Source organism: Pleurodeles waltl, chromosome 1_1 (assembly GCF_031143425.1).
Source record: "Pleurodeles waltl isolate 20211129_DDA chromosome 1_1, aPleWal1.hap1.20221129, whole genome shotgun sequence".
NCBI classification, from domain to species: Eukaryota; Metazoa; Chordata; class Amphibia; order Caudata; family Salamandridae; genus Pleurodeles; species Pleurodeles waltl.
The window spans coordinates 969,855,174-969,882,265 of record NC_090436.1 but is presented as its reverse complement, the minus strand read 5'-3'; the positions used below and the strand labels follow the sequence as shown (position 1 = coordinate 969,882,265).

At 43.6% G+C, this 27,092-nt stretch overlaps 1 protein-coding gene across 1 annotated transcript in view; it reads right to left on the bottom strand.

Annotated features, from left to right (window-relative positions):
* The window catches only part of TRMT10A (tRNA methyltransferase 10A), a 166,717-nt gene that overhangs the window by 98,451 nt on the left and 41,174 nt on the right, over positions 1 to 27,092 (bottom strand). The window contains exon 3 of the mRNA XM_069230237.1: positions 7,549 to 7,620. Within this exon, the coding sequence (XP_069086338.1) occupies positions 7,549 to 7,620 (72 nt within the window). The remainder of the gene's footprint in view (positions 1 to 7,548; positions 7,621 to 27,092) is intronic.

Genomic DNA, 27,092 nt, shown 5'->3' with positions numbered 1-27,092 from the left:
GCAGGGACGAAGAGTTGGATGATGAATATGTTGTGGCGATAAAAGCATTGAAAAATAATTTTGGAAGTAAAGTAAGTCTAGCAGTGGAAAGAAAAGTTATTTTCCAGAGCAGAGTTGTGCAGAAGTGCAAAAGACTTGGACACTTTTCTAGAGTATGCAAGAGTGATTGTCAAAAGTGTGGGTGGATGGAGAATCATGCAAGGGTATAATGGAGAAGACAACCGAATCCCCAGCTTTGCATTCCAATTTGTTTTCCACTTATCTTCACCATACTTCATCTGTTTTTCCTTGTACAGTTTGTTACATTTTAGTCACATCCACACTTCAAGTTTTTCCCTGCGCATCCAACTAGGAACAGCTTGTGAGCATGGCATATGACCCTTCAGCAACACAAATGGTGACTCTTTGGTTGTTGAATTGGGCATGATCCTATGACTCCACACAAAATGTTTTATCTTTCGTTTTCAGTCCAAACCATTTTGCACCGACAACTGTACACTCTACCCCAACAATGTGTGAACTATTACACAAAACCGTTTTCCCAAGGATGTCCTGTGGAGTTTTCCTATGTTCACTCCATTTAGCACAAGATATTTTTCAAGCTTTCCAGATGGCAACTGCGGGCCTCTATCAGTGATGACTTCCTGTGGATACCCTTCTCTACGAAAAACTTCCTCAAAGAAACCTACCACAACTTTTGATTTTCCATTTCTTGCCAATTTGAAAAATAAGACCATATATATGATGGCATATTTCCTATCACAGCTTGTCAATTCAAAAGGACCACATACATCCATCACTATTTTCTGCCAAGTCCTAACAGGGACCTCTATCAGCATTACAGAAGTCTCTCTGCACACATGATTTTTGTCACTGTAGGCACAACCTACACATCCGCTCATGAATCTCTCTACATCTCTATCCAGTCCCGGCCACCAAAAATTCTGTCTTACCTTCGTCTTCATGGAGGACATGCCGTCATGCCCCTTATGTAATGTCACCATTAATCTCCCCTTCAAGGCTTTCGGTACCAACAATTTATCACCACGCCTCATAACACCATCCAAAAATGATAATTCAGACCAAACCAGTTTATAATGAGATATTCCAGGATCTAAGTCTTGCTCCCGAACTCCAAGGTGTGGTAGTAACACCACAATCTTCTGCATTTCACCATCTTCTTTTGCACATTTCCACTCATTCGCTGTGATTGCTTTTAAGCTAGAACTTTCCACACTGGTGGTCACCACCCAATCATCCTCTACGTCAGCATCGGCTCCTCTTTGAGGTACTGGAAAACGGGATACAGTCTGCATTCATTTACTACAGAACATAGTGAGCATTGAACACAAATTCATGCAGCCTACACATACATTTAGCAATCCATGGTGCTGCTTAACTGGCTCCATTTGTGGTTACGAAAAATCCACTAAAGGTATACGGTCCGTCCTAAGCTCAAATTCTGACCCCTACACATTGTTCTGGAAATGCTGGCCTCCCTATAAACAAGCTACTGCTATCTTCTCGATGGTGGTGTTACTCCATCTCTGAGAGTTTAGGCAGCAAATGCCACAATCATTTCCTGTCCTTTATGCACCTACATTAAAACAACACCTAATCCATGCATACTAGCATCTCTGCAGATAATGCTACGATTCTTAGGGTCAAAAGGTTTCAATTCCGTTGCTCGCATAATACAATGTTTAATATCTTCAAACACGCTTTAATAATCATGTGTACAATCATAACTCTGTCCCTTCCTCATCAGCATCATCATGGGTTGCACCATATCTGCAAAGTGATCCACAAACTTTGCATAGTATTCAGCCCACCCAAGGAACGACCCGAGTTGATCCTTGTCCTGGGGAAACAGTGCCATCTTAATTGCCTCCAACAATTTAATTTTAGGCCTTATGCCTTCACCAGAAATCATGTTTCCAAGATATTCCTCTTCTCCAACTGCAAACCTGCACTTTTCAATTTCTACAGTGAGTCCTACTTCCTCCAAAATACCCAGAACCTTACACAAAAGCCTGACATAATCCTCCCTGTCTGTACCCCACAACAGCAAATCACCCTGAAAATACATCACATTACACATACATCCTAGCAACCATTTCCTGATACGTTGGAACATGGCTAATACCGAAGTAAAACCAAATGACATTTCCACAAACCTGAAAGCTCCTTCCAGGGTCACAAATGAGGTTAGGTGTTTGGATTCTGAATGCAGCAGTCTCTGATTCCATTCAATATACAGCCTAGCACTATTGGACTCAACCACTGATGACTCAACTGGCTCTATTACATTCATTCTGTACAACCTTTCCAGTTCCTCCTATAATAAACCTCTCAAGGCTAAAGGTAAATTCCGCACCTTATGCACTACTAGCAATAAGGTAGGAAATACAATGCTCCCTAGCAATTTATCGGGCTAAGTTAAAAAACATAAGGTGGCTAATATATTTTAAAAACCCATTCTCTTTGAGTAGTCAAGCACAATGTTTGAATGAGCTCTGCAGATGAAGCCACCTAGTTCACTAATCACTACCCATTGAAGGCAAACCGAACCACAATTTAATGCAACATTCTGGAATAGACTGGGAAACCTCTGCACACACTGCAAGGTTTCACCCTGCACCAACACCAGGACATGATCAACACTATCGGGATACAATGTAATTCTCAATGCTCTTTGTTCCATACATTCTAGTAAAATCATGCCTCTCTCCAAAACATAAATTTGTCCCACCTAAGTTTGAGGTGAAGATTTTTGGAGTGTAAGTAGCAACATGTGCCCAGCTGTGTTCGCTAGGTAAGCTAATTGATAAAAGTACGTGGGGCAATTTGGGAGTAAATATTTTGGAAAAAGCTGAAGTTGCGCCTCAAGTATATTGTGAAGTTAAGTTACCCATAATTGGGTGTTTCTCAGCAGTACTGTCCTTTAAAAGAGGGACAGCAGTGGGACAAATTTATGTTGTGGGAAAAACATTGGAATTCAAAGTTGGGGGTTGGATATGTCAGACTGTTTAGTGGTGAGAAGAAGGGTACGTCAAAATGGTCCATGCCAAGAAGGATCAAGGAAGCTGGGAGATTTACTGTGGTATTGGAAGAAGGGAAAATGTCAAATGTGAGAAATGTGGTTAAATGTAATGATGGGGAGGGGTTGAGATTGATAGGTGTAGTGTCATGTATATTAAATGATGATCAATTCACGCAGCAGGAAGGTGTGTGCCGACAGAGTGATGCGTCAGAAGTCAGTGCCCTTAAATTTAACAGATTATGTTCTGTTTTGGCATTAATGGGTCAACGCCTAGCGCATGTATTTTCTGTAGTATAGATTTAGTGAATATTGTATTTTTGATGGCTAGTGTTGACTATTATTGTAAAGTCATTAAACCTTCATTCTTTATAGGGTATGTGCTATGTATATATTTTTTTGTTTCCCCACCCTAATGCTTAGTTGATTGCTTCAATGTATGGGGTAAGAGGGGGGTGTGTTGTATTCATCGGTTTAGGGCGGATTCAGTTCTGTTCTAGAATCGGCATGTTTTGAAAGGATTTGGATTGCTCCTTGGGAGTTGCTGGATGAAGCTTGCCCAGGCAGGTCGCTACGAACAAACGTCTATAAAGAAATGTTCTTATCAACCTATATGCATGTGTGGAGCAATAGTTTTACAACAGGTTTCAGAGGTTATGGGGATAGCTGAGGTAAAGATGGTAAGCGGGCAACCCAATGTTACAACAAAGTGACTAAGATGTCTCAGATTCTTGCTCATGAGTGGAGTAGGTCAGTCTACAAAGGGGCCAAAACCAATGAGACCAGCCCAGGTCCAGAGTTAGGGCTGGTAAGGAAAGGTAAGGGAACTAGATACTCTAGAAGCAAGTCAATGAGAACAATCCAGGAACAAAGATGGCCCCGACTATCATTGTAGAGAACAACTCAGAAGTAGAGCTAGGGCCAACCAGGACACTATGGTAGTAGATCTATCAGGCCAACTCAGAAGCAAAGTTAGAGCAGTTCAAGACAAAGGACCAGGCACAATGATAGTGGGTGTGAGAGGTCTATCCAGGAGAGGAGGTGGGTAGGCAGTGCATAAACTATGGCCATTAAAACTACAGCAGGCCCATAAGGGCACCAAGACCATGCACAGGGGAACCAATTACAGTTAGGTGGCAGGAAGGCTGATACTTAACCTTCTGGTTGGGTGATGATCAGCAGAAAAGTTAAAGTGATTAGAAGAGGAGTAGAGCTTCTAGCCATAGACCCTTTCCAGCCCAAACAGGAAAGACGCTACTGCAAGGCACCCTTAATCTTCTGCCCTTTATTTGGATGGAGAGATTTAGTAGAGCTAGGTAGTCAGGCAGTGTAGGAAAGAGGAGAAAATATGTGTAAGGGCCTAAAGGGGAAGCCGGTGATATCCCTTTCAAGGAAGTAAATTAAATTATTCATGGTCTTGCAAGGGAAAAGAAAGGTAAGAGATGACACAGAAAGGCTGCAATGAACAAACCTTATGAAAGAAAAATAAGGTTGGAAATACAATGCTCCCTAGCAATTTATCGGGCTAAGTTAAAAAACATAAGGTGGCTAATATATTTTTAAAAACCATTCTCTTTGTGTAGTCAAGCACAATGTTTGAATGAGCTCTGCAGATGAAGCCACCTAGATCACTACTCACTACCCATGGAAAGCAAATCGAACCACAATTTAATGCAACATGAGTGCTAGGTCGTTCACCTGTTGCTTCAGCCTGCATCCAAATACCGCTATGTAAGGACAAGGGCCATTTACAGTGGATTCTGGAGATCAATGCATGGGTTCGAGGTATGGGTGAAGGCCGTATTCTGTGTCCAGAACTTTGGTAGTGTTCAGTTCTTGCAATGCCCTCTGTCGAAAGGCCATGAGGATGAGGTCCTGGTAGGGGCTGGATTCTACTCCACCTGGCTGAACGTCACTGGGCATTGAGGGATCGGAGGCTGGATATAGGGCATGGCCTACACAAACATCCTGCTTTGGACTAACGTAGGACATGTTAAGTTCTGAGGGCATATGGGCTGAGCAGGGGAGGATGTTCATAGCCACACTTCAGGGATTCTGTTAGCAAAAGTACAACATTACAAAACAATAGTACTTACTCTACACAATCTGTTCATTAGATCTTTTGGGTGGTGTTGGACTTTTGCTTATGCAGGGTCATCCCCAGTCTTTTTCGCCTCCTGCCTCCTATTTTTTTCTGACATGTTGCTGTTGGCTTTTCAACTCTGAGCACTTTACCACTGCTAACCAGTGCTAAAGTGCATATGCTCTCCTGTTTAAATTGTATGTAAGTGGTTTATCCATGATTGGCATATTTGATTTACTAGTAAGTCCCTAGTAAGGTGCACTAGAGGTGCCAGGGCCTGTAAATCAAATGCTACTAGTGGGCCTGCAGCACTGGTTGTGCCACCCACATAAGTAGCTCTGTAATCATGTCTCAGACCTGCCACTGCAGTGTCTGTGTGTGTATTCTTACACTGTAAATTCGACTTGGCAAGTGTACCCACTTGCCAGGCCTAAACCTTCCCTTTTCTTACATGTAAGGCACCCCTAAGGTAGGCCCTAGGTAGCCCCAAGGGCAGGGTGCAGTGTATGGATAAGGTAGGACATATAGTAATGTGGTTTATATGTCCTGACAGTGAAATACTGCCAATTTCGTTTTCACTGTTGCAAGGTCTGTCTCTCTCTCATAGGATAAAATGGGAGCTACCTTTAAATATGATTAAAGTGTAGATTCCCCTAGAGAGTAGATGGACATGTGGAGTTTGGGATCCCTGAACTCACAATTTAAAAATACATCTTTTAGTAAAGTTGATTTTAAGATTGTGCGTTTGGAAATGCCACTTTTAGAAAGTGAGCATTTTCTTGCTTAAACCATTCTGTGACTCTGCCTTGTTTGTGGATTCCCTGTCTGGGTCAGTTTGACAGTTGGGTTGTTTTTCACCTCACACCAGACAGTGACACAAAGGGAGCTGGGGTGTAATCTGCATTTCCTGATTAGCCATCTCTGCTAGGAGGGAGGGGTGGAGTGGTCACTCTCATCTGAAAGGACTGTGCCTGCCTCTGACAATGCTGTCTCCAACCCCCTGGTGTGTGTCTGAGGCCTTGCCTGGGCAAGGCAGGATTTCACCAGAAGGTGTGAGTCCCCTTTGAAGAAAGGTGACTTCAAAGACTAAAATGGGTATAAGAAGGGCACCCAAACTTACAAACTTCAGAAACACTTCTGGAATCAAGGGGAACCTCTGCCTGGAGAAGAGCTGATAACTGAGGAAAACGTGCTGCCCTGCCTGTGACTGTGCTTTGAGGAGCTTTCCTGCAGTGCTGCTTCTGCCAGAGTAAGAGGGCAAAGACTGGACTTTGTGTGCCTTCCATCTTGAAGAAGAAATCTCCAAGGGCTTGATGTAGAGCTTGCCTCCTGTTGTTGAAGTCTCAGGGATAGCAAAGACTTCTTCCTGCCAGCACCTGGAGTCTCTGGAGAGACCCCTACTCTGCTCTGTGGTGCCCTTCCAGTTCCTGGGACCCTGAAAGGAGAGGCTGGCAGCCTAAGGACAAAAATACACGCACCGAGCGCCGTGCGGAGAAAAGATCGACGCGAATCCGATCGCGGCTGAGAAAACGACGCGACGCCGGCTCCGCAGCTGAGAAACGACGCCGCAGGAAACGCGACCGGAGAATCGACGCCCGGAGCAGGAGAAACGACGCGCAGCATCGCTGACGAAGGCTGAGAGATCGCAACCTGCGCCGCGGGACTTTCGGACCGTCGCGTGGCTGGCTTTTTCGACGCGCATCGCCGTGCCGAGTTGTTTTCGACGCATATAACCGTGCAGGGTTATTTTCGACGCACACCGCCCGTGCGGGGTTATTTTTGACGCAAACCAGGTACATTTACACGCTAGCAGCGCTAGTGTGTTGTTACAACTACCTAAAGACTCTTTTTATTTTAAACCTTTAAAAAATCATAACTTGACTTGTGTATGTTGGATTTTTGTCGTTTTGGTCTTGTTTTGTCTAGATAAATATTTCCTATTTTTCTAAACTGGTGTTGTGTCATTTTGTAGTGTTTTCATTAAGTTACTGTGTGTGTTGGTACAAATACTTTACGCCCAGCACTCTGAGGTTAAGCCTACTGCTCTGCCAAGCTACCAAGGGGGTAAGCAGGGGTTAGCTGAGGGTGATTCTCTTTTATCCTAACTAGAGTGAGGGTCCTTGCTTGAACAGGGGGTAACCTGACTGTCAACCAAAGACCCCATTTCTAACAGGTGGCCACTAGAATTACAAACCAATGTATGTTATAAAACACCCTTTAACACGTCAGCTTAAGAGAAGTTATGACTCTACGATCCAAACCTAAACATTGGTAAAATTCCCCAGTTATAATTAGCTATGTAATCAAAACACCTTCGTCTCATTGAATCACAAGTGGAATATCATAAATGAAATAAGTGACTGCACAAACATTGTAGTACTAGTTGAAAGCAGTGAACACCGAAATACAGATGCTCAGTCCATACCTGCACAGGATGCATGGCCCTGCGATTTTCCGAGTAACACCTCTGAATTTGCTTGTGAAGTTTTTTTACATCCTGTAACAACAGAGATTGAAAAAACTTAACTGGGTTTTTACAGAAAATTTGCTTTCAAAGAAAATTTACTTTCACAGTAGCTTGTTTTCCTCAGGTGTACTAATCATGTGTTGACCTTAATTTAATTACAAGTGACATGAAAATGGTTGATACTATCTGAACAATTTCATAGTTTACCACTTTCTGCACAGACTTGGTACATGTTTTATGCCACAAATAGTTCTAAATTTTACATTTAAAATATAGGGGCACGCGTTTATGTAAAGTTTTCCCCATAGCAAAACAGCAAAACAAAAACCTTCCAAATACAACACTCTTGCAAAGGCTGGCAGATTTGCAGAAAACTTGAAAATTATTATTACTGCTTTTATAAGTAAGACAAGAGCATTACATTTTGCTAACCTATAAAACGGTGTCTCGCAGCTGTAAACTAAATGAACATACTTTTAGTTCATTTCCCAACACCAGGCAGAGAATCCCAAGAACATTTCCCAAACGTTTTTACATCTACACCAGAAACAATCGCCCATATTTAGAGGCGTCTCCTAAACCCGACAGGGCTTTGTGCCATCTTATTATAGGGTGACCACAAGTTTGTAAAGAATACGGACTGTCCGTAATTTCAGCCTGATGTCCATTACCGATCTGATAATGGACAGCAACTGTCTGTAATTTCAGCAGTGTAACCTTTTCCATTTTTCTGGCATATCATGCAGCTGTCATTGTACCTTGCTTCAGAACAAATATCAGAACTTGTTCCAGTGCACTGTCAATGTTTATTAAGCACTGAATGGAATCGTTCTAAAAGCTCTAGCCCGTTTACTGTACTGCTTTATAATTGTTTTCTTTGCTGTTTTTTCTCTCATATATAATTTGCCACTAATATGTTTACTTAAAGGTTTTCATTTAACTCGACCACTTGACCATGCTGATGTTTCGATAACTACTGTTTTAAGTAGATAGGTGTACAGGTTGATGAATGGATGGATGGATGACTAGAGGGATGGGTAGGATGATGGACTGACGAATGGATGGGGAGTGTGGGTCTGAATGGAGAGGGTGTAAATGGGAGGATGGCTGATTGAGAGAATGGATATATGGATGGATGTTGACGAATAGATAGGTTTATTAATGGGTGGACATGGGTACATGGGTGGCTGAAGAGACAGAGGGACCAGCTGATGGATGGGACCAGTGGATGTATGAGTGGGTGCTTGGGTGGGTGGATGGATGAACGGATATGGTGCTTGGAGGATGTGTAGATCAAGATGGACGGATAGTTGGATCAGTGCTTGAATGGATGTATGTGTGTAAGTGGGCGAATCTTGCTGGCTGCATGGATGACCAGATAGGTGGAGCTTAGTGAGTGCATGGATGGATGGATACACAGACGGATGGATGGTTAGGTACTTAGATGGATAGACTGGGGTGATTGGGTCGATCTTGGTGGGCACATGATAGACAGATCAATGAATGGATGGACGAATGTGTGTTTGGATGGACGGATGGGTGCTTTCGATCTTGCTGGGTAGATGGATGTTTATAGGTGGATCTTGGTGGGTGGATTAATGAATGAACGGACAGATGGAACAAACTCTTGAAGCATATTGTAGTTTGTCTGACAACAATAAGAATGTGTCCTTAATTTCAACCCCGTTTCACTTTCTACTTTCAGTGTGAGTTACATGATGTTAAACAGCAGGCCCATTAAATGTCCATAACTCATCCTATACTGGATACCATATAACAATATTATTAATGTTGCTTCGTGACAGCCAATCATGTGGTTTACTCCAATCATCACTATTGACTGTGGCCTCAGGATGTAACTTGACTTTGGACTGGCTGATACTTCGGTCAGCCAACCGAGGTGCCCTCTACACAGAATGCTGCCTGCTCCTTAGCCCTGTAAGTACACATTAGTAGTTACTTACTGGCTTCCTACTTTTCATATGACCACTTGATGGTCTTTTTCCCTGGGATGCACTGGACTTGTTTGTACTCTTAGTTCTTTCAAGGAGCCAACTGACCTATGATGCAGACTGAATCTGGGCCCCAACCTAGTCCTACCTGGCCAGACCAGTGGCAAGTAACATTACTGGCCCGGCCTTCCCTCCACAAGTACCACCAGCAAGGCACTACCGGAGACTGCCAAGGTGTGCAACTCATTCAAATGCTTTGCCCTTTAAGATCCTGGCTCATCTGCTGAGACCTCTCTCGAGGTGCACAATGAGCAAGTTACTTAACTTCAGTAACATCTTATCTGGTAGAGACTCTACCCAGCTGGAAGAGACTAAACTTCAGGCATCAGAATGGATCTCGACCGGCCTAGGCACAGGCTCAACTGCAGAGACAGGCCTTGAATGGAGATACTCCCTTGTCTCATTGGATGACTTCGACAGACAGGCAAATTCGAAAATCTCCGACTTCTTGCTCTTCTTCCATTTGTGGGACTTACCCAAATGCAGGACAACTTCAGCTGTGATGACGATCATTTGGAGTGACTCCGTGACTGTTCCCATGATCTTCGTCTCCACTGGGATCAAAACTGTCACAGCAGCACATGTCAAGGAGCAAGCAGCTTGAGGGACCACTCCTTCGAGACTGTAGGGTGAATGGCGTGACGATCTATGCAGTTCTTGGCATCACGTTTGCGTTCAAGGTACCAAAGACAGACAAGGTGTGGGTCTGTCATCAACATTTGTCAGTAACAGGCATCCCTGCCACACCAGGAGGCAAAGGGGCTCATTAAGAGTTTTTGCCGTCCGCCGAACTTTCGACGGGGAAGTTGCCGCCACACAGGCTATATCCCCGCCAGCCTAATTAAGAGTTTCCAGCTAGGTCAGCAGGCGGAAACCTGAGTTTCAGAAAACAGCCTACAGCATGGTCTCCGGCTCGTAATCGAGCCAGCAGCAATACTGTGGCGTGCAGGGTGCACCAGCACCTTCGCAATGTTCATTGTCTGCAAATCAGACAGTGAACATTGCAAAGGTTCTGGCCAAGGGGGGCCTGCACTGCCCATGCTCAGCTGCACCTGTTCTCCACCAGCTTTTTCATGGCAGTGTACCGCCATGAAACTGTTGTCGGGGAAAAGGGTTGTAATCCCCAGGGCAGCACTGCTTGCAGCGCTGCCCTGTGGGATTAGGACTGCCACCACCTCCAGACTGCCAGGATCACGGTTCCCTGGCGGTTGTGATGAGGCACTTGGACAGCCGTATTGGTGGTGGTTGAACCACCATTCATGAGTCTCATGGTCTAGTGACCGCCACACTTGTAATGAGGCCCAAAGTCTCTAAAAAAGTAGTTGACAAAAAGTTTAAAAAAGAGTCAGTCAAAAAAGACTGGAAGTAGCTCTTCTTCAGGTCTGGACTGACTGGCACAGAAAGAAAAGAAGTGACATGAGCACACTGGGGTCATGACACCAACTACCGGCACGCATGACAAAATTTCCAGATAGAATCTGAGGCCTCTGGATTATTCTACGGTAAGGAACCTGTAGCTAGAAGTCTCAAATCAGATAAGACTTTTCTCTGACAAGGAGATAAAATTCAGAAATTACAGATGCTTCTAAATTTCACAGCAAGGCCAGTTGTTTGCATTAGGAAGAAGGAGCACATCTCACCTATTCTGCATGCATTCTGACTTGACATTGTTGGCTTTAGAACTCCGGACACTTTACAACTGCCAACCAGTGCTAGAGTGCATATGTTCTCTGTCTAAAATGTATTGTTGATTGGTTCCTCCATGATTAGCATATTCGATTTACTAAAAAGTCCCTACTACAGTGCACTATGTGCCCAGGCCCTGTAAATAAAATGCTACTAGTGGGCCTGCAGTACTGATTGTGCCACCCACATGAGAAGAGCTGCAAACATGTCTCAGGCCTGCCATTGTAGTGCAGTTTTAAACTGCCATGTCGACCTGGCAAGTGCTCCCACTTACCAGGCCCAAACGTTCCCTTTCACTACCTGTAAGTCACCCTCTAAGGTACTCCCAAGGCAGCCCTATGGGCAGGGTGCAGTGTATATAAAAGGTAGGACAAGTGATAGTGTGCTTTACCTACCCTGAGAGTGCAATACTGCCAATTTCAGTTTTCACTACTGCAAGGCCTATCTCTCCCAGAGGGTAACATGGGGATTGTCTTGAAATATATTTTAAGTGTAATCTCCCACTGGGAGAAGCTAGAGATCTAGAGTTTGGGGTCTCTGAACTCACAATTTTAAATATACATCTTTTGGTGAAGTTGGTTTTTGAATTTTCAGTTTGAAAATGCCACCTTAAAAGTGGGCAGTTTCTTGCTTAACCATTCTGTGCTTCTGCCTGTCTGCTGAATACAAGTCTGGGTCAGGATGACAGCTGGGCTGTTTGTGCATTCACTCTAGACAGTCACACAAAGGGAGCCGAAGTGTGCCCTGCATATCCTGAAGGCCCATCACCAGGCTGATATGTCTTACTGAGCTACAGTGATGGGAGGAGCAGACACACCTGAATAGTGCTGAGCCTGTCCTCACAAACAACCCCTGGAAGTGTGTCTGGGGCCAAGGCAGGGAAAGGCAGGGTCTTGTGCTCTACAAAGACGTCTCTTGGAAGTTTGCCTTATTCAAAGACAGAAATGGGTCTAAGCACTGGACCTCTGACACCACATAGTTAGAATCCCTCTGGACTGAGGAACTTCTGCCAGGAAGAAGAACTGGATGTTGTAGGAGGGACTGATACTCTGCCTTTTGCTTTGTTGTGCTGGTCTGCTGCTTTCTGCTTCTGTCCTGGGAATGAAAGGACTTGGCTTTCTACATCCTGCTTCCAAAGGTTCTCCAAGGGCTTGGACTGAGCTTGCCTCCTGTTAAGAAGTCTCAGTGACATCAACGACTTCACCTGCCAGCGCCAGGGCTCTCTTGCTGAGAGTCCTAACGTGCCAAGTGGTGCCAAATTCAGTTCTTAGGCCTTTGGGAGTGTGTTCTTGTGCAACAAGGAAGAAACTAGTGCATGGACTTCCAGAATGACTTTGGAAATGTGGCAGCTATCTGACACCGCTCCACTTACTGCACCGGAGCCGTAGTCTCCATTGAGTGCAACAACTGTGACCTACAACGCAGGCTCAACACCACTGCAGCGCATCCGAAGTCCCACCACGCGGTGAGTCCAGAATACGGTGTCACCTATGTCCATGGCACCTGACTGCGGAGCAGCATCTGTGGCCCGGGGTGTGACTGCAACACTACCAAATTGACTCCTTGCGTCTTGACCTGCTGGATTCATCGACCCTGCCTTGTCGTAAGGAACTGGCGCCTCACAGCCAACGCTGCAACACCTCCTCTGCAACCATAAGGAATGAATGCCTCACCTCCCCTGCTTATCAGTAATGAACCGACGCCTAAACTCCGCAGTGGCAGTAAGAAACTGACACCGCACTGTCTCCTGTGACACCTCACCTCCCCGACCCCATGCAACGTCTTTGTTTCATCATCGTTTTCCAAAGTACTGTAACTGGGGCCTACATGACTCAGTGGGCAGCCATGCACCCTCGCGGGTGGTGCTGGACTGTTGGAAGCGGCTCTGTCTAGTCGTTGTGATAGCCCCTGTTCGGGCTATTGTGTTTTTAAACACTGTACTACATTTAATCTTTGAAAATTCGTATCTTTACTTGTGTATGTTGGATTTTTGTCATTTTGGTCTTGTTTTACTCAGATAACAGCAATGTTTGTGAGAGACAGAGAGAGAGAGACAGAGAGAGAGACAGAGAGACAGAGAGACAGAGAGAGAACACAAATACTTTACACATTGCCTCTGAGATAAGGCTGTGTGACTCTTACCCTGACTACTTGGACATGGTGCAAACTATTGCCAACTAGAGACCGCCTTTCTAACAGTCATCTATGTTTAACCACCCTCATGCTTCTGAATAGACTGGCGGTGTACTATTTTAGGTGAGCAAAACTCCACCTTCATGCCTGGGTGTCGAACAGTGCTGAATACATCAGAAATGATGCTGATAATGACTCATTAGGAATGAGACCTATCCTGGGTGTGTAGATGGTAACGTTTTCATTGATGTAGTAGTGTGGCCTATCAAGCTTAGTGAATGCCCTGCCCTCCCTCAACAAGCACCACCACCAATACACCGCCAAAGCTTGCCAAGGTGTGCCACTCATTTAGATGATTTGTATTATTAGATCCTGGCTTCTCTGCCGAGACCTCTCTCGAGGTGTCCAATGGACAGTCTTAGACACAGTTAGCCACTCGTAGACATATTTTAAAAAGTTTTATAAAAACTAAAAACATGATTAGCCAGGAAAAGTCTTTGATATACTTTAGTGTTCTGCAAAAGTGAAATGTGGACAAAAGTCAGAAGTTATCAGGCATGCTTAACATCAGAAATTCAACACTGGAATCAGATTCCAGCCAGTAAGGTTTCCACTGTGGGCACACTGCCAAGCGTGTTTCTGATTTATAGTGGGCTGCTGTTGCTCTCATTGAGTGTACCTTGGCACACCATCCACAAGAAGAGGATTTGATAAATAGCAGCAGGCAGAGTTAAAAACATGCAACTATCCAACGTGAAATACCCTCACTGGAAAGCTCTCAAAGTCAAATAGATGTTCTTTTTTCTTTCTATACACGGAGAATCTACATTTTGTCTGGAGCACCGACTGGATTCGGTATGCTGAGTCACATTCATAACAGACACTAGAAATAAAATGGATTTACTCTCATTGGAGTCTTATTTGATCAGGTCGAGCTTTTTTTTTTTAATACTCTGGCGAGCTGACACTGAAAAGGCGTTCTGTTCAGTTGAAAAGTGGAGGGGCAACAAAAAATGCCTTAAAATCTTGTTCTTATGTCCCATTTGCTCTGTATTCACAGACAGAGATCAAAAGTCAGTTTTTCTTACAATGAATTTTCCTTCTGACTGCAGAGTTCAGGACTTTGTAAAGTGAACTGTGTGACCTACTGCCTAGAATGTAAAATAAAAGGATATAGGGTGTCAGGTTCTTCCTAACACACAACATTTAAATGACAGTTAACTGTGCAAACATTTCAAAATATATTTCAGTAGTTGTGAAAGACCTTTTTTTTATATTTCTGTTTGATGAAAAAATATTTTAATAGGATGAAAACAAATCAGAATACTTTACATGTTGATGTGCAAAAGATATGTTTTCTGAAACCCAATTTTCACAGAGTGTTAAAACACTATATAGTTTTATCAGTAAAGCTGCAAGTTAGTGGAGAGGTTTTTGGACATTTCTTGGAAAGTTACTGTGTGTAAATGACAATTAGTTACCACATTATGGTTTAGTAATATATTTATTAAAACTGAGGGTTTAAACACACTGAGAAACACCCCTGCCCTGACGGCAATGTTGTTTGTAAACTAAAAGAAGTCCTAGGTTATGTGGACTAGACGTCATGGGTATGTGGGCTAGATTCTTGTGATGCATGCAGCAAACTTTAGTCTACTTAAACAAAAGAGGTTTTTTGTACTGCGGAAATGCTGAGCTCACATATTTGAAGGTGCAATCATATGTGAGAATTAAGAAAAAGGCGACCCTGTAAACTATTTGCCTAGGATCTCACAATTTGAGACCATTTACGGGTCAAGCACATTATTTAAGTTACTCGACCTCCCGGTCTAGTAACATTTTTATGATTTTTTCGAGCCCAATACTTAGAATATAGGGCAATTATTGCAAATGAATTTCTTAAAACAATTTATGGTGTTTGCAACACTAAGTGCAATGAGAACAACCCTATGAAATCACAGATACATGTTACCGTCCAGTAGAAGCATTTGGTAGGTATTGTGCAATAAGCACTAAGTGCCAATAAACATAATCGGCTGAACATGGATGCCTAAATTTGTTCGGGGACAGACAGGAGTAGCAAAACCGGCTTTATCATCAACTAAAGGGGATGTCCTCAGAGGAAAATCATACAGACTGTATATTTCGTTTATATAATGTCTTGAATGTCCTCACTCTCAGATATGTTGACTAGTGGACACAAGAAGTTGTTTTCACAGGGTTCAAAATGTTATTTTCTGGCTACTTTATTAATCTGTATTATGCTGTCTGACACGAAATAAGATTTGGAACCATGGACCCCTTCTCTCCAGATCTGTGTAGTAGTTACGGCCAGGCAGCCTGTGCATGCCCTGGGGAACAAAACACCTAAAGAGAAGACCTTGAAGATGTGATGTTGACCTCACAACATTAAATATAGCTCTTAGTGGAACATTCCAAAGATAGTGTACCATGTAATGGATGTCAGATGGAAAGCAAGCAAACGTTCACCAAGGAATCACCAAGGCTGTCTTGTAGGGAAGCAAGGAAGAACCCTGCTTCAAAAACCTTGATGCTAGATAAGCCTGTTCTCCCGCTCTTTTGCTGGACAAAAGTCAAACTTTTTCCTTCAATTCGATAGTTCAAATGGAATATTGAACGGAATAATTTTGAACTGCAGGTAATACTAGGATTTTATAAATGTGCACCACTAGTTAATCTAAAATGTTCACTTTTTGATGGCAGAAACGGAGATTCTTTTCCTGCCCTTAACTACTGTGAGAGAAGGGATAACAAGGAGCACCCTTGCATCTGTGGGTGGAGTGGTATTGCAAGATCTGCTGGGACACCTACAACCTTCCTCTGAGGCTCTGTCTACAACATGCCTAGTAACAATGGTTTGCAAAAAATCTTTATGCCACAGACTGTTGAACATGAGGAAGATGCTTGCACGTGGGGAAGAGTAACACACTCCAGAAATAATGTCACTAATCTAAGACTACGATAGCTATAACTTTGTACCACCTGCTTATTTGCCAAGTAATGGTGAGCCATTACGCGGAACGTTTATCACCCAGTCTGTATGTGTGGATTAAATGCAGAAATCACCAGTCAGCAAGCCTCCTAGGGGTTGCGTTTGGTGCAAACATTTGAACCTGCACACCTCAGGTTGAAGAAACCCACTGTGTGGAAGCCTCATGACCAGCAATTTCCTATTATAAATAACACTTGCTTGCCTCGAAGACCAATGAAAAATGAGGATATTTTTTTATACTTCTGCACCAGCTACACCAAGAATAATTAAAGTTTTAAGATAAGAAGTTCTGCAGAAAAGGCAATGAAAATGTTTCTGAAGAGCTACAAAATCGCGACTATTAGGAAGTTCACTGCTGCAGGAAGAACGTCAAAGTGAACACTCATTTCAAATCCTAAATGGGAGAGCTGCGACTGCGTTGTCGTGCAGGCGTAGCTATGCAAGATTACTTTGTGAATCACCATCAGTTTTGTAATCTTGATGCATTTTTGTGAACTCTACCGAAAAGACAAGGACAAACAGTCTGGAATTCATCATTATCACAACCTACTAAGAGAAGAACACTCAAAAAAGCGATACACATCTTGTTCACCCAAAACACCACAGTCAAGTAAACTAAGATCACACATCTACCATTTGCACTTTTTATTCATTCCTCCAGGCTCCGGGAGTAAACGTCTCCTAGGAAAGAGATTCTAAAAATCTTCACCTTTAACTAACAACCCACTCAACCAAATTACATTGAAACTGCTTGAGATGCACCTACATCTACCTCAAAATACTGCAACTCTTTATTGTGGTACAGATGGCTCTTTCTAAATTCTTCTGACTTATACAGTATGGCCGTGACTAGAAGGTAGCCTGGCAGGGCTCTGCCAACTATTGATGAGTGTTTGCTACCCATCCCAAATGTAAATGGTAGCAATTGGGTTCAGTTGATTACAAAAGAAGTTTACATTTTGAACAACATTAACATCTAAATAAAAACTAAAGACCAATGCCTGCTTTTTAATCAAGGTGTGTCTGTAGGACAAAATAGCTAAGGAGTTAAAAATACACCCTAAATCACCAAAGGGTAGTTGCCTCTCCTCTCTTTAATTACTTAATTACACATGTTTTTTAAAATTTGATTTGACAACCCACCAGTCTAAGAGATCGATTATTTGCAATGTACAAGGAGTTGGTTTTGGGTCAGCCCCTTTCAACCATTGGCTCGTTTGGTTCAGCCCCATAAGTTGTTGCTTTTAGACAGTGCCAATCAGCTGACTCAATGCTATTGGCTATTACATGTATCATTTTGTCTCCCAGGAAACGGTTCCATTGAAACGCTTGGACAATACGTTTTTATATATTTGCTAAACGTGCGCTTGAAATGTGCCCACAGGGAGTGGCCACCAAAATATACAATGACTAATGAAACTGATTAATAATGATGAATTGTTATGTTAAAATATGATTTTGCACTAATAATAAAAGGTTATATGTTAAAGTTCTGCTAATAAATCATTAGGTCCTAGTTAGCATGAGTCGAGGCCTAGCTGCCCGGTTTCATATTAAATGTGTTTTTCTAACGTGCAGTGTGCTGACTTGCTGAAGGACATGAACTCGTATTTTTCCAAAGCTAGATGAATGTAACTGTAGTAGATCCGTTCTCATGAAATTCGACTTGCTTAGTGAAACATTCTTTCTGGATGCAACAGTGTAGACTACTCGCAGGTACAAGGTCGCCTGAACCAGTACAGACAATGGAACCACTGACTGAAGATGCAAATAGGACCACGAGAGTATGAAATCATACCGGACATTCTACCCGCTGAAGACGTCAATCATAAGGACCAATAAACTACGTGAGAACTGTTATGGGGGTGACAAATTTAATGAAGTAATTGAAACCCTATTTGAGGGAGATAGTGAGGTGCTGACCCCAACCAATTAAAACTTAGGGGATTGTACAACAGAAAAGGGATAAAAACCCTTGACACAAGGAAGTAAATCAGAATAGGAGACTAGGAGATAGAGGAGGGGGAGATGCTGTTGCGAATCTTGCTATGACCCAGACACTTTGTCACTCTGCATAGAGACTTTGCTGTTTGGTTCTTCAAACCATCCTTGCCCTTATATTGCCCACTTACACTTTACCTCCTTATGAGGGAAGTGTCCCTTTTACCCGACTGCTGAATTCCTGGCTGGCGAATGAACTGATGTCCTGAAGACGAAGACCGAACCTGTATGCTGACCCAATACGGAGGGTAACTATATGACAATGAAATTGTAATTGTCTGTTTGCTTTTCCTTTCTAGGTACCAACTGCTTCTTTTGACAGAGACCCTAGTTAGATGTTTTTCTAAATCGGTGTTGCTAAATTGTTTTGCATGAATCCCAACATGCCAATGCTAATTTGAGGTTAGTTGAGGGGTTCACTAAACTGACGCAAATAGACAAATGACTGAATCTATGCTTTGTTGAATAATGTGATATTGATTCTCTGCTAAGGATAACCTATGTTGACGTCGTGCTATATTCTAATATTCGTGATTCTTGCCTTGATTAAATCTTTTCAGAGTTGCCATATTGTGACTATGCTAATGTGTTTCTTGGTTTTGTTGTAATCAAAAGGGAATAAACTTCATATAATAGTACTAAACTGGTGTGGTTATGCATGACTGCAAGGTCATGGTGGTTTCTGAGTTATTAATGTCTTTGACTAATCTGAATTGTCTTATTATGGTAAATACTGGTGACGTTATTGATATATTGATTGACATGTTGATTAGTTATCTCATCCTAAGGTGTCTTCAATCAGGGTCAAACGATTCATTGGCCTAAAATGAGTCCCAGAGTGAGTAAATTAGTCATAAAGGGACACGTTAACAGTTATGGTAGCAGACGGACGGTTTAGGCCCTTTGGGGCCCTAGGACGAGGGACTATTGCTTAAAAGTGTTTTTCAAAATAATACAAATTGGAGGTAGGATGCGTTTCTAAATTCCCCATGACTTTCCCGGAATCTCGAAGCTCGCCTAAGTGAGTTGGGTATGTTCTCGGCGTTATAGCATGTGTGGTGTAGAATTTGCGCTTGCTCAGCTTATGCATATTGCAGGTGATTTGTGAAGTTTTTGTGGATTTAGGTCAGGTAATGTTGTTTTAGTAGGAGTGGGCGTACTCCGCAGTATGAGAGTAGGGAAGTTGGCGAACTTCATGTGAGTGTGGTGCTTTGTGCTAAAAAATTATCCACGTGGTTGTTGGTGATGTACGGACCCGTCGTGGTCTAAGACTCCGGAGTATATTGACAAGTGTAGGAGACACTTGGGTTTATGTTGTAATTTGTGCGGTTTAATAGGTCAATCGGGCGTGGTTGACAAGTCAAGTTTGAGTCAAATTGTGTGAGTGAAAACTTCGATGGAGATTTGGCAAGTTCTAAAGTGCACTAGAACAAACCATTGACAAGTCGAGAGTAGGATTTGCGTGTCGAATTCTGCTTGCAAGTGCGGGAGCCGAGAAGGAGAGAGTAGCTGCCGAGGCTTCAAGTGAAATCTCTGTAAAGTTCTGAAGCGATTGTGTTACCCTTCCTGTAGTAAACCGGCAAATTTGGGTTTTGTTGTTAAAAGTACTTGCAATATATTGCATTAGTTTTGTGTGAGGAAGACAAGGCACAAGTCTTTGTCAGCTGCAGTGTGTGCGAGTGTGACGTCATTTGAGCCGCTCTAGGATAGGTCAGTTGCTGAGAAGGGTCGCGCACGGATTGGCAGCCGTCCGTGAGAGGCAATTGGTTGAAAAAGGTGGGTGAAGAGTGTTCTGGGAATTAAAGTCACTTCCTGATTAGATTCTAAACAAAATAAACAATGCAAAAATGAAGTTTTTCAAGGCTCCAAAGAGTGCTTTTAGGGGAGATACATATATTACAGCGAGTGTGAGAGAGCCTACACCGCCTGAGGGTACTACAGCTTATATTGTAATGGAGGAGAAGGGAGTTGCGCCATGTCTTTGGTTAAAACAATGGTGCAAATTGACAGAGAAGGAGGAATGTTTGGCGTTTCCGGAATACGGGACGTTTAATGTAAGAATTTTGGAAAATTTGCAAATGATGTTAAGTGTACAAAAACCACCTCAGAGACCAGCTCAGACCAGAAAAGACTTCAGCTGAGGCTAGATGTGATAATGAGAGCAAGATGTGGAGAAGGAGAGTAGTTGACGGACTTAAAATGTTTCCGGCAATAACACAAGAAGACGAGACACGGAAAGAAGGCTACTTGTAAGACAGACAGGGGTTCTAATAAGCTAAAGGAGACTCAGAGGTCTTGGGCAGACGCAGATGAATCAGACGTTGAAGAGTTTCTTAATCAATTGTTAAATGATCGCCCGCCACCATATGACATAAATGATAACGTACAGAGCACTAGCGTGAGTTTTGAAGACCCGGCACAAAATAAGGGCCTCTCAAATACAGTGCAGACAAGTGATACAGTTCTGATACAGAATGGCGTCAGTGTACCCACTGCGCTAGACACACAGATACAGTTGCAGCCACCACAGATTCAAAGGATTTATCCTGATGTCCCAGTATTGGAAACGACTACGAGTCTGATGGTGCCGCCAGATCCGGTATACACGAGATCAAAGTTAGTGTCAATTAAGCCAACTCCGCAACTGCTGCCCCAGCCGCAGCAAAAGGTGGTTCCAAGTTACACTTCAGTTGCAGGACCGCAGTCAGTACCTACAGCACCTATGATGAATCAAGCTATGGGAGATAATGCCCAACAGGGTCTGGGACTTGGTCAGACACCAGCTGCAATACCATTGCCAATTACTGTTGGTCCACCAGTACCGCTGTATGCGCAAGGTAAGCCTGGCGTATGTGATCAGGGAGTAATGACCCAAGAGGCAATAAGAGGAGGGTCCATAGGACACTTGCAGGGAGGACAGACAGTCGAAAGGTCTAGATCCTTGTTAGACTTTAGTCCGATTGGGGTTCCTTTGAAGACAATGAGGTAAGCAAGGTTGGGAACACTAACCCCACAGGTAATGAGTACAGAGACACCAATGGTGCAGTCTGGAAATATTTTGTTACAGGGCTTAACAGTGCAACAATTGAACGAGTGGTTAGACAAACTCAACACTCCGCAGACTACTGCCGTGACCACAGAGGGGTCAGAAAGGGAAGAATACGTGAATTTTGTGAGACTGGGTGTAGAAGCCATGGAACTAGTGGAAGGAACATTGGGGGTGAACAGACTAGAGTCATATACGGAAGCAGAATTGAGGTATCTGTGCCCCAAGATAACTAAGTAAGTGAGCAAGGTGCATCACAGGTTGGCAAACCTGGCAGATAAATACAGCATGGGTATTGAGAGTACTAAACATTTGAAAAGAAGTTACAGATTAGACTTCGAGCCTAAAGATTTCGAACACATGAGGTCTACCGGAATGAAGGCACACCTCAAAGAAATACTGCAGAGTGCTCAAATTTGGGGAGCCTTAGAGAAATGGGAAGGCAGATGGGCAAAGAAGAGAGATAAAGAGAAAGGTGATGGTCCGGAACCAAAGCAGGCTAAAGCCGCACCAGACACGGGGACAATAAAAATGTTACCCATGAGAGAGACAGCCGGAGGGGTTCTAGTCCATGTACCGTGGTCCAGAGGTGACATTCTGTCATTCACAAATGACTACCCCAGGCTGAGGGAGAAACCGATAGAGTGGTACCAGCAGACGGACAGATTTGTGAAGCTTGCAAAATGTCTCTGGGAGGATTTGAATACCCTGTTTGAAATTATAGTCCCACCTGATTTATGGCTTGAGTGCAAGAGGGGCGTAGATTGGCCGACAGAGGAGCCGGCAAGGGATAAGGTTACTGGAGCACCTGTCACGACTTGCGTGCTGCTTTACCCTGGAGGCCGCAGAGCGAGTGGTGTGGATCCTGTTCTTGAATGTTCGGCCTTGGCCCAAGTAGGGGCGACTCTTTCTGGTAGCCACGGTGCGGCAGGCAATGGGTACGCCAAGAGCAGGCCTTGTCCCTCAGAAGTAGGGCCAGAGGGAAAAAACCTCCACAAAGGTATGTTCCTAAAACAGGAACAAAAAAGGAAGAGATATCAACAAGAGCAAATACAGGAAAAAGTATTCCGAACTGTCGAGAACCAGCACAAGAATACGAGGAAGCAGGAGCGAAGACACCATCCAAACAGAAAGTGTTGCAGCGCAAGGAGAGAAAGAATCACAGCCCTTAAATACCAACAAACAGGAAACGACCAACAGGAAGTAAAAGGACACCATCTTAGATAGGGAAAAGTACATAGAACAGAATGGACTAGGAACCATAGAGAATAGGGAACAAGATATGCTGGGAAGAGAAAGGTAACAGGGGAAGGGGGAAAAAGGAAGGTACAACCAGATGTCCCAGAAAAGAAGAAAAGAAGAAAAGAAAAAAAGAGAAGAAAAGAACAGGCGAGTGGGGGTCTGAAATGCCTGAAAACGCGGTGCACAGAAAAAGAGCGAGGCCCCATGACCAATTTGGGGCCTCGGAAAGCACACAGCAGACTGGGGGCACGCCGTGTCTGGGAAACGATTGCCGCGTGCAGCGGCGTGACTGTAGGTCCCCCCCAAAGGCCCAGGTTTGTGCGGAAACAAGCGATGAAAATGACGAATCAGAATAGGTGCGTGAATAGAAGATGCATCTTCCCAAGAGCATTCACTGAGAGGGTAACCCTTCCAATGAATCAAGTACCGAAGACGTTTGTGAAAGATACGAGAATCACAAATCTCCTGTACCTCATATTCAGGTACATCATCCACTAACACAGGAGGAGGACAGGGAAACTGACGAGAGTAAGAATCAGGTACATAGGGTTTTAGCTGAGAATCATGAAAGACTGGGTGAATCCTCCAGGTACGAGGCAAGTGAAGACGGACAGTGACGGGATTGATCAGCTGAAGGATTCGGAAAGGACCATATGAACGAGGTGTGAACTTATTCTGAGAAAGGCGTAAAGGTAGAAATTTAGATGAAAGCCAGACTTTATCCTGAAGGTGATATTCTGGAGCATCCCTCCGTTTCTTGACTGCTATTCTCTTCATGTATCTCTTGGTATTCAACAAGTTAGAGCGAATCAATCTATGAATCTGTAAAAGTCGTCTGGAGAATGAAGTAACAGCAGGAAGAGAAGAGGTAGACTGAGGAGTAGTAGGAAAAGAGGTAGGATGATAGCCATTAGAACAGAAAAAAGGAGTGACCTTGGAGGCACTATGGACAGAGTTATTGTAGGAGAATTCAGCAATCGGGAGGTAAGTGTTCCAGTTGCTCTGAGTAGAATTACAACAGCAGCAATGGTACTGCTCCAATCCTTGGTTGAGACGCTCAGTCTGTCCATTGGTTTGAGGATGGAAACCCAATGAGAGTGCTATGTTGATATTCAGTGTCTTACAAAAATGTTTCCAAAACCGGGAGATGTACTGAGGTCCCCTGTCAGATACAATGCTGTGTGGAAGTCCATGGAGACGGAAAATATGTTGGATAAATATCTGACTTAGTTGTTGGGAATTAGGTATTTTTTTCTGAGCAGTGAAGTGAGCCATCTTAGTAAAAGAATCTATGGTGACCATGATAACCCGGTTTCCTGCTGATGGAGGTAATGAACACATAAAATCAGTAGAAATGGTGTGCCAGGGAGCCGGTGGAACAGGTAATGGTTGTAGTAATCCTGCAGGTCTGGTACGTGGAATCTTTACTTGAGCACATATGGGACAAGCCTGAACGTATCTTTTGACATCTGATTTCCAGGTAGGCCACCAGAAAGAGTATTTCTTGTGTGGCCTTAATGCCTCTATGACTAGCAACCGGTGAATCATGGCACATTTATAGTGCTTTTTCTCTGACTCCATTAGTAGGGAGAAACAACAAGTTCTTATAATAATAATATCCTTGCATCTTACATATGTTCAGTTTCTTTATTTCTTGATCAGTCAGATTGGAGTATTCCAGTAGTACCTCATCCAGGAAAGACTGAGCTACTCCGATGATTTTACTGGGCTCAAGAAGATACTGTGATGGGGTAGAAGTACAATCTGGATAACGGCGAGATAGGGCATCAGCCACAATGTTTTGGGATCCAGGAATATAAGTGACATAAAAGTCATACTGACCGAAGAAGAAGGCCCAACGAGCCTGACAACTGTTCTGGCATAAAAAGTTACACAAACATTGTAGATTGCGATGGTCTGTTTGTACCTCGAAGGGCTCTTTGGAACCCATAAGAAACTGTCTCCACTCAAGGCAGGCTGTTTTCAGGGCTAACAACTCCCTTTCAAGTACTGAGTAATGTTGTTCTGATGCCGAAAGTACATGGGACAAATAGAACACAGGATGTTCAAGACCGTCATCTTCTTGCTGTTGGAGTAAGGCAGCTCCAATGGCTCTTTCGGAAGCATCTGTAACAACAATAAATTGTTTGTTGGTATTTGGGTTCCTCAATATCGGTGCCGGAGTGAAGGCCTTTTTTAGACTCTGAAAAGCTTGTTCAGCCGCCTTGGTCCAGACAAAGCCTTTCTTTAGATTTTCCTTTTTTAATGTTTGTGTTATGTGGCTGGTTTGTTCTGCAAAGTCCAAGATAAACTGCCGATAAAAATTTGCCAATCCTAAAAAACATTGTGTTTCCTTAATAGAGGAAGGAGAAGGCCAATCTAGAATGGATTGTACCTTTTCTTGGTCCATAGCTATGCCAGAGGGACTAAGGTGATATCCCACATATTTGACTTCAGTCTTGTCAAACTCACATTTTTCGGGTTTACAGGACAGTTGATGTTCCCGGAGTCTTTGGAGGACCTGTTTAACGCGAGAGGAATGAAGTTCAGGACGTTTAGAATAAATAAGGATATCGTCTAAATAGATGACGACCGTATGGTTCAAGAGATCAGAAAATACTGAATCCATAAATCTTTGGAAAATGGAGGGGGCATTAGCAAGACCAAAAGGCATAACTCTGTACTCATAATGACCAAATGGGGTCTGGGAAGCAGTCTTCCACTCGTCTCCTTCTTTAATACGCAAAAGGTGGTAGGCTCCAGGAAGATCCAGTTTGGTAAATCATTGAGCCCCTCTGACTGCCTCTAGTATACCTTTAATGAGAGGCAAAGGATAAAGGTCCTTTATAGTTATTTTATTTAGTCCGTGAAAATCCAGGCAGGGACGAAGATCCTTCGTTTTCTTGGGTACAAAAAAAGAGAGGAGCCCCAACCGGAGAGGACGATGGTACAATAAGACCGCTATGTAAATTTTCTTGCAGATATTCTTTTAGTACTTCTCTTTCAGGTTCAGTGAGTGAATACATCCTCCCAAAGGGAACTATAGCTCCGGGTTCCAAGGGAATAGCACAAACGTAATCTCGATGTGGGGGTAACACAGGTCTGGTTAGTTTTTGGAACACATCTTGAAATTCTAGATAGTGATCAGGAACTCCTTGAACTGTATTGATGGAACATCCAGTAATACTTTCAGTAGGCATCAACCTCTTGGGTGACCAATAAGTGTCTGAAGCAAAGCAGTTCTCATGACAAAACTGGGAGGACAGGGAAATAGTCTGGGTTTCCCAATTCACATAAGGGTTATGTCTTATGAACCACGGAATTCCCAAAATGATAGTATGTCTGGGGGATGATATTAGATCATAAGAGATGTGTTCTTGATGGTTTCCAAATTGTAAACTCAGTGTCATGGTTGTGGTATCAACTGGACCAGAGGATTTTAAAGACCCATCCACTGTGTGAACTTGTTCTGGGGTTTCTTTGGGTCGTGTTGGTATTTGTTGAGTGTTGGCCCAAGTCTTATCCATATATATGCCACTGGCACCACAATCAAGTAAAGCCAGTGTTCTCTGTTGACGGCCGTCCGGTAAATGTAACGTCACAGGTAACATAAACAAGGTAGTGGCATTGTCCTTGAAGGAACTGATGGAAGGTATAGCTGATGATCCCGTACCCTCCCTTCTTACAGAGGACGGGAAGTGGCGTTTCCCGATGGCCTTTGAGGACGAACGGGGCAGGTCCGGAGCATGTGGCTGGCAGCACCACAATACAGGCATAACCCCTTCCTACGTCTGTCTTCCCGCTCGCTAACGGAAAGTGGTCCTCGAGTGGTATCCACCTTCATAGGTTCGCCTTCGGCGTCTGTGACAGGAGGACGAGGTTCCTCGGGACGATGCATAAAGACACGTGAAGTGCTTGGCCGAGATGATCCTCTACTCTTCCTCTTCTCTATACGAAGCTCTTGGAGACGGTATTCGATGGAAAGAGGCTGATCCATCAGACCACGAAGATCTTCAACTCGGGTGGAGTGTACTAACTCGTCTTTGATTTCTTCTTTAAGTCCTCTACGAAATAAGGTCACCAGAGTTCGTTCCACCCAAGTGGTCTCAGCCGCTAGCTGTCGAAAGCGGGTAATATATTGGAGGACATCTTGTGAGCCTTGTTGGATGTCACATAAGGCTTCTTCCGCAGAGGCGTCCAATCCTGGACGACTGAACATCTGTTTAAACCGACTCACAAAGGCAAGATAGTCTGATAATACTGGGTCATTGGAGGATACCATCGGGGTTGCCCAGGCCAAGACAGGACCGGATAAGGCACTGATAAGATATCCCACCTTTGTCTTGTCGTGGGAGAATTGGGTAGGTCG